At 42.7% G+C, this 8,496-nt stretch overlaps 1 protein-coding gene across 1 annotated transcript; it reads right to left on the bottom strand.

The window, feature by feature from the left end:
• Window positions 1-1,979: 1,979 nt before the first annotated feature.
• On the bottom strand, window positions 1,980-8,077 carry GDF15 (growth differentiation factor 15). The gene is made up of 2 exons (XM_026698442.2): window positions 7,601-8,077; window positions 1,980-3,150 (listed from the first exon to the last, which is right to left on the bottom strand). The coding sequence occupies exons 1-2, from the start codon at window positions 7,953-7,955 to the stop codon at window positions 2,369-2,371; spliced, it is 1,137 nt and encodes a 378-aa protein (XP_026554227.2). The 5' UTR covers window positions 7,956-8,077; the 3' UTR covers window positions 1,980-2,368.
• Between the last annotated feature and the right edge of the window lie 419 nt (window positions 8,078-8,496).

Below are 8,496 nucleotides of genomic sequence, written 5' to 3' on the forward strand. Positions count from 1 at the left end.
GGTCCCTGTTTTTTTGGGTTGCCACAAGGCTTGGTAGTTTCTCCTCTCCTTTTCAACATCCACATGAAGCGGCTGGGTGAGGTCATCAGACACTACAGGATGAGGTACCACCAGTATGCAGATAATACCCATACGGATATCTCCATTCCAGATGAAGCAAGAAGTGCTGTGGGGGCTTGGTTGGGTGACAGTGGGCTTCAACGGAACCCTGGTAAGATGGAGGTTGGGGGTGGGTTTACCATGTTTGGTCTTGGATGGGATAGCACTGCCCCAGACAGACCTGGTGTGTAAAGTGGTGGCCCTCCTGGACTTGTGCCTCGTGTTCAAGGAGCAGGTAGCAGTCACAGCTAGGGGAGCCTTTGCTCAACTTCAGGTGGTACACCTGTTATACCCTTCTTGGATTGAGAAACTTTCCTTTCAGTCGCTCATGTCCTTGTCATCTCCTGGATGGACTACTCCAATGTGATCTATGTGGGGCTATACTTGAAGAGGATCTGGAAGCTGCAACTGGTGCAGAATACAGTGGAGCAAGAGGTTTTGAGCGGCACATGTAACACCTTTGCTATATGAACTGTACTGGGTGCCAGTTTGCTTCCAGATCCAATCAAGGTGTTGGCTATCATCTTTAAAGCCCTTCTTAGACCAAGATATCTGAAGAACCATCTTGTCCCAATTACATCAACGCATCAACGCATCCCACCCAGTCAACCAGGGAGAGCATGCTGTGTATCCCATCGGTCCAAGAATTTCAACTGACAGAATCTAGGAGAAGGGCCTTCTCAGCTGCTGCCCCACCCTTTGGAACATCTTAACCCCCCCCCTCCCAAATGTGAGGTGAGGCCCCCACTCTTCTGGTTTTCCAGAAGGCTCTAACAGTACGATGCAGGCCTGGGGATGGCTGGTGGTTCGAGGACCTTCCCACTGCCTTGCCAACCTTTAAGCCTTCTGAATTTTTAACTTCTTATTTTTATTTTTACTTTAAGTTTTAACTTGTTCTTTATTCTGTTTTTAATCTATGCTTTGATTTGTGTGTTTTTATTATGTTGTATACTACCCAAAGTCAGTTGGTGAGGTGGAAAGTGTAGACATTTAATAAATAAAAATAAAAAGGCTGTTGGTCCTCCAGACTTTATATGGATTTTTTTTGGTGACTCTCAGAGCAAGTTTCAATTTTATAAACCTATGTGCATTCGGTGTTTCTCTTATTGGCAAAACCTTCAAAGCCAATGGTTTTACTTAGCAGATCCCCTTTGGAAGAAGGGAAGAAAGAACACAAGTTCTTTGGAAGAAAGAACACAAGTTCTCGAACCAATTTCCTGATTTACTAATTTTATTGTCTGCTTAATTATCTTCCCGCTCCAAATAAATCTTCTTTTATAAATAATATAAACTAACAACAAAGTCATATTGATATAAACAAGAATAAGTTAAAATAAATAGGACAACAGGATAAAAATACCAGAACAATGAAACAAGTTGAGTTTCCCCAGGGGTGCTTGGAGGGTAGAGTGACAATCAGCTTCCTTTCTCCTCCAAGCACATCAAAAACCCCACAGATTTATTCCTTATGAACATTATTACTTAATATTTTGGTAGGTAAAGTGCGTGTTCCTTACAAATCCAGAAGCAGACCTGAAATTATCGGTATACCCTCCTACAAAATATGTGACCTACTTGTGATAAAAAAAAAAGAAATAGAAAGAAGCATTTTTGGGCATTCAGTTATGGCATATGGTGGAGGAATTCTGTATTACAGAACAAAAAAGATGCAACTAGGAAAAAAAAGAGCATAAACATAAATCCAGTGGGGAATTTCAAATCATAATTCTGAGCTTGGGCCGAGGACTTCTTCACGGCAGCTCTCCGTATTTGCACAATCCTTTTGTTTAAAAAAATCCTCCAGATTCAGAACTTGAAATTGCCATTTCTATTTCCATCCTTCACCGAGAAATGACATGTGATCTCTGATTGTCCTTGCAGGGTGATCCCTGATAGACTGAGATGATTGGCTGGGAAGAAGATGAGCCAGTTTTCATAAAAATGATGCTAAAGGAGCAGCTGATTTGGGCATTGAGTAATTGCTGTATAAGAACGAAAGACGTTCACAAAGAGGATAGCAATAGCGCTTAGACTTATATACCACTTTACAGCCCCTTCTAAGCGGTTTACAGAGTCAGCCTTTTGTCCCCAGCAATCTGGGTCCTCGGGGTGTGCATAAGACACATATTCTTCTGAGAAAATGTCCACTTTCACAACAAAAAGGGCTCAAGTCGATATTAGTGCATTAAAAAAAGTCCATGATTACTTTTGCACTCTGTGATTTAAGCAAACGGGATGCCTCTTCTCCCAGAGCCCCTCCTCCCCAACTTCATGCACAGTGACACCGTGTAACAATCATGTCATCGAAGAGTTGGGTGGCCACTTTCCCGTCATTGCCGTAATGCATAAGCACCATTGGCTCATAGGCGGCGGGAACACAACACGGTGCCGGAGTCTCCCCAGAAAGGCTGTGCAACCTGGCCTTGATCTGGGCATGCATGCTGGCTGGTTTGTAGTTGTGTGGGCAGGAACCCTCACAGAACTTCATAGAGTAGCTTTGCGGGGCCACCACCCAGTCCGACCACCCAATGGCTTCGAAGGAGACCTTAAGGGACCTCAAGCAGCACTTCCCATCACCCTTCCTGCATTCTTCCTCATCAAGCTGCCTGGCCTTCCTTACTGCCTTTCGAGTTTCGGCCTCGATCATCAGGGATGGCATCGCTGTCCCTCCTTCTGTGATGCTAGCGGCTAGCCAGGCAGCTTTGTCTGACCTAAATTCCAGGCCCAGGTTCAGCTTGGGCTCCAAGCTTCCTACCCATTGTTCTACAACACCCGTCAGACTGAGGCTTGGTGAAGTCCTTGATATCTCTTGGGAAGTGAGAAGCTCGGGGGTTACTTTCTCCCTTTTGGGCAGTCGGTAGAGATTCACACGTACTGGCCATGTTACGTTGGACACAGCGTTGCTGGGAGTATCTAGCCATTCTTTGAAGAGAGTCAGTTTAGCCCGGAGAATGTTAAGGTTCCGATGAAGGGCTGCTGTCCTGGAGAATTCCAGATGCACGTGGGTTGCAGCCTGAAGATTTCCAGATGTGGACTCATTTGTGTGCACAACTGTACAGAGAGGAAAACAGATAGAACAGGTTATCTTAAGTTGCTAAGTTACTGTTATTACACGTGGTTCATATAGCAGAGCTTGGCAATCTTAAGATGTGTGGACTTCAACTCCCAGAATTCCCCAGCCAGAGGGGAGTTGAAGTCTACATGTCTTAAAGTTGCCAAGGTTGAGAAACACTGCCGTAGAGCAAAACTACCACCTCGATCACCACTTCCTATTGCTGTTTTCTGAAATGGATATGCATTGCAACCACTTTTGGGCTTAGAGTTACTTGATCTTTGAATTATATTCTGGCTGGTGCACTGTCAAGGTGACTCTCAATTAGATTTTATTAAAATTAAGTGTAATGTACTATATTAAAACAATTAAACTAATTAAATGCACTATACTTATTTATTATGCTATACTCTGTCGGCCCTTTCATTATATCCTTGTGTAATTAATAATCATCCTTTTGGTGGGAAAACAAAAATATACAGTTTGATAGTGGAAACTGCAGCCAAAGTTTAGGGGGCTACTTGCAGCCCAAGAGACACAAGATCAGCATACTACCCTATAATTAATCCACTTTGTTGCTGCAGCCTCCTTAAAGGATGCTTGGAAATCAGGAGCAATGAGATGGAGTGAAAACTTTTTTTTCAGAGATTTCCCCAGGTTTCCTTCATATTATTTCTAACAAAAATACCTAAATTATATATTTGCATAGTAGTAGTATAATAGTATTTTTAACAAAGAAAACAGATCTAAAGGAGACAGAAAAGGAAAGATAGTTTCATTAGTGGTTAAGTTGCTGGTCTAGAAACCAGGAGACTGTGAGTTCTAATCCTACTTTAGGCATGAAAGCTGGCTAGGTGACTTGAGGCAACCACCAGGAAACTTGTGAGTTCTAGTCCCACCTTAGGCATCAAAGCCAGCTTTATGACTTTGGGCCGATCGCTCTTTCTCAGCCCAACCCACCTCACAGGGTTGTTGTGAGGAAAATAGAAAGAGAAAGGAATATTGTGTGTGCTCACTGTCTAGAGTTATTTATAAAAATAAGAAAGGTGGGATAAAAATGAATTTTAAAATGTAGATTTATTTGCTTAATGGGTAAGCAAACAGAAAGCTTTGTTAAGGATAAAATGGCCAAGGATTCAAAAAATAAAATACAATAGATCAACTATAGATTGACATGAAGAGTAAGTATTATGATGGAATAATAGTTATAGTCAAATAAATGATTAACAATGATAATACTGTAAGTGGGGACTATGGAAAGGGTGCACAAAAGATTTGTAATCAACCGACACACTGTATATATGTAACTGGAAGGTGGTTTTATGTTTTATGTTTTGTTTGTGTATGTTTGTCTAAAATAAAAATTCTTTTTAAAAAAGTATTATTTATTTAGATTTATATGCTGCCCATCTCACTATGCCAAGTGGCTTCTTCACTAATCTTTTGAATTCTTGGAGAATGCTAATAAATGGGAAGAGAGTATCAAGCAAAGATCATGAGTGGTTCTCAGAAGCTTTTGAAAAACACCCTTAGCAAAAGGTCTTCCAATATTTGAGGGGCTGCCACAGGGAGGAAGGGGTCAAGCTATTTTCTGTAGGCCAGACATGGAATAATGGATGGAAACTGAACAAGGAGAGATTCAACCTGGAAATAAGGAGAAACTTTCTGACAGTGAGAACAATCAACCAATGGAACAGCTTGCCCTCGGAAGTTGTGGGAGCGCCATCACTTGAGACTTTCAAGAAGAGATTGGACTGCCATTTGTCAGAAATGGTGTAGGGTCTCCTGCTTGGGTGGGGGGTTGGACTAGATGACCTACAAGGTCCCTTCCAGCTCTGATTATCAAAAGTTGAGAGTATATTTAATAATCACAGGAGAAATGGAGCTTGGGAGCAAGTCCAAACTTCAATGCTATAATGCACTGAAGTAAATGACCAGGGATTGTACTGAATAGCTCCATAAAAATAGAAGCTCAGAGTGCAGTAGCTGTTCAGGAGTTGTTGTTTGGTTCACACAGGACTTGAACTATGGAATTTGCTACTGCCATATACACTAGAACATACAGTAGAATGGTAGGGCTGGAAAGCAGAGGTGGGATTCAGCTGGTTCTGACCAGTTCTGGACAACCGGTAGTGGAAATTTTGAGTAGTTCAGAGAACCGGCAAATACCACCTCTGACTGGAGATTTTACAGTATCCTTCCCTTGCCACGTCCACCAAGCCACGCCCACATTTGAATCCCACCACTGGAAAGGATTTCAGAGATCTTCTAGTCCAGTGGTGGCTAACCTTTTTCGGCTCCCATGCTGAAAATTTCACGCCCGCACGATTGTGCCCGCTAGCATGCTGCCCCCCCACGCCACATGCGTATGCATGCACGACCTCCCTCGTGCACAGCACATCTGCATGTGCGCATGATCCCCTTACGTGCAGCACATCTCTGTGCATACATGTGCATCTCCCGCATACACACCCTCTGCCTCCTGTGCATGTGCAGCCGATGCCCGACAATCAGCTGTCGGGTGGCGGCACACACGTGCATGCGCAGTGGGGCACTTCCAGGCGACCTCTTGTGTGCGGGGGGAAATAGCTCTGCGTGCCACTTCCGGCATGTGTGGCATAGGTTTGCTAACACGGTTCTAGTCCAACCTCCTGCTCAAGACTTTATACCATTCTGGTCAAATGGTTGTTCTGTCTATTTTTTGAAAACCTCCAACTAAATTAAACTAAACAAGAGTTCGACTAATTTGTGCAAAATACAAATTATCAACAATTATGGATATGCATAATATCAGCAGTAGGATAATTCTTTACATAAGGAGGCATAAGAAGAACATTATTATATTATTATATTTCTGCCTTAAGCATCCCAAATACAACTTGTTGGCCACTGCAGGAACAAAATGCTAGACCAGAGGCACCTTTGCTCAGATCCAGGATAAATTCTTGATATAGGCTCACAAGTCACCTTAAACTTTGAAGACACTTTTTCAGATGAAGCCACAATCTGAGTTGAACTGGAATGGCAACTGTTTGATGCACATATTCTGCCAGGAGTTTTGTCTGGCAAAAACATTTTTATTTATTCAGATAATGAACACATCGTTAGGTTATTTTTATTTTGTTGCACTAAATCAATGCTTACAATTGTTACATTTTTATCTTTATTGATTTTGTTGGCTTTATGGTGATAGGCAGGATAGATGAATAAAATTGATAGAGGGACAGAGGAGGAGGAGGAGAGAGAGAGAGAGAGAGAGAGAGATTTTATGACCAGTTAGACACAAGAAATAACAAGATCCAGGCATAAGGTAGTATGTTTTTTTATTGTCTATATACTTGGTTTTGTTTTGTTTATAAAGCTATCTGCATTGTTTCTGCTGGATACAAGTCTGTTAATAAATAAAGTTCTCAAGAGCAACAAGAATAATTCTTAGGCAAGTATATTGTATTGTGGCATCAATATAACCTGAGCCAGGGCAACTCAGAGTGCCCACCTTTGAAGCTATATGCCCCTCCCAAGGTGAGGTTTGCACCCACAATTTTGGTCTTCCAAAAGGGCTGGAAGTCATGGCTCTGCCAACTGGCCTGGAGTCTCAGTGGGGACATTATGTTTTGGGGGTGTCTAATGGATTAGATACCACCTTCTCCTGGTGTGCATTTTGTTCCCTTCCTCTCCAGTCTTGGTCAATTTTATTTATTAATATTTATTTTTTCTCTATTGTTTTAATATTTTATATGGGAATTTTTTTTTACTGAGGGACATTGAGCATTTGGCAAGATGGACAGCATCTACGCTTTGTTAAATAAAATAAAATAAAATATTGGGACAAGATTATAGAGTCACAGGCTCGAAAGGAGCCATTTGGGGGCACAGTGAACCCATATTTAAGCATTTCATATCTATAGATAGATGACCATGTAATATTTGCTTCAATATATCCAGTAAAGGATGTCTACCACCTCATAGAGTATATGGTTCATTCGTTGAATTTGAAATTTTCCTACATGCAGTTGAAATCTGCCTTCTTATGCCTTAAATCCCTCAAATGCCCTACACTCTGGTCTGAACAACAATGAAAGACCACACAAAAGTAATTCAGAGAAATGTTCAACATGTCTTCATTCATATGAATATAGGTACCTGCATCTGTTTCACCTGTCCTGGCTTCTCTTCCTTTGCAGAGCTTTAATTTTGACATTTTCTGAAAATCAACACTAAGGCAACCTTTGAGCCCATGGCGTGTACACACAAGATATGTGCACGCAGTCCTTATAAGTTCCTTACAAGCTGCTTTCTAAGAACAAATCCACCTGCTCAGGGAAATGTCTGCATTGCAGCAGAAGCTGAGGCAATTCACTGGATGCTCAAGAAAAGGGGAAAGGCATATGAGACATGCCCCCCCCCCCCCAATTCATGGAAGACCCTCTGAAAAAGACAAACACTTACATTCAGGCCTCAAAAGATGAAGAGTGGTGGATGGTGGCATCTTCGTTCGATTTGCTTGGAGCTGTGCTAGCAATTCCTGGTAATGCAATTGCGCCCTTTGAATCTCTTCTCGATCCAAGGGGCCCCGGATGGTTGGAGGCATCTCCAAGCCCAACCTCACCAGGATGCTCTGCTTAACAGCCTCTATCTGGAGCTGGATGTCATGACCCCTGTGTGGCCACGGATCCACCCTGGAAATGAAAAGCAGAAGTACCATTCCCAGACCTGGGATGAGGCTCCTGAAGTAGCACGAGAAGAAGGCTGGCATTGTGCCTATTGCGATGACCGCGTCTTGGGGCAATTTCCCTAATTCCATTGATCGAGGAAAGGTGCTTTTGCTATCGCTACTGTCACCTGCACCAACAATGAATAAACTTGAACTTGACCAGATCTCCCTTTATAAAGATGAACTTCGACTGACTCACCTCGTCACTCTTACACTGGCGTCAAAGCAGTAAACATGACTGCGAAGAGGAATCCAGGCTGTTCCCTTAGAGAGGTGGGGGGGGGGAGGGGGAGGCAAAAAAATTCTCCTCCAGGGAAAATTTGACAGTGGCAAACCTTGGGGAGTTTACAGTATAGGTTTCCCACTTCACCTTCTCTTCTGTAGCCATGGAGACAAACACACACAACAGCTGTCAGGTGGCTCTGTGTTTCTTTTCCCACCCCCCCGAAACAGTCGAGTTGCATCACTGTCCAACATCTCTGGGTGAATTTAGAAATGACCACATGTGTCCACATGAGCAAGAGTCCTCACTTGGGGTTGTGCCCCAGCAGCATAGAAACCCATTTATTGGAGAATACTCAGTGTGAAAAAATCACAGTTGATTCATTCTTGATGCCCAGCCAGGACAGGC

The sequence above is a fragment of the Pseudonaja textilis genome, chromosome 1, assembly GCF_049901715.1.
Source record: "Pseudonaja textilis isolate UNSWEBS1 chromosome 1, rPseTex1.2, whole genome shotgun sequence".
NCBI classification, from domain to species: Eukaryota; Metazoa; Chordata; class Lepidosauria; order Squamata; family Elapidae; genus Pseudonaja; species Pseudonaja textilis.

What these genes read in the sequence shown, in the direction of transcription:
- GDF15 (XM_026698442.2), bottom strand. Translation starts at nt 7,955, where the DNA reads ATGGAATTAGGGAAATTGCCCCAAGACGCGGTCATCGCAATAGGCACA. An exon ending in TCATCTTTTGAGGCCTGAAT is followed by an intron (nt 3,151 to 7,600) that starts GTAAGTGTTTGT and finishes CTCTCTGTACAG; the next exon opens with TTGTGCACACAAATGAGTCC.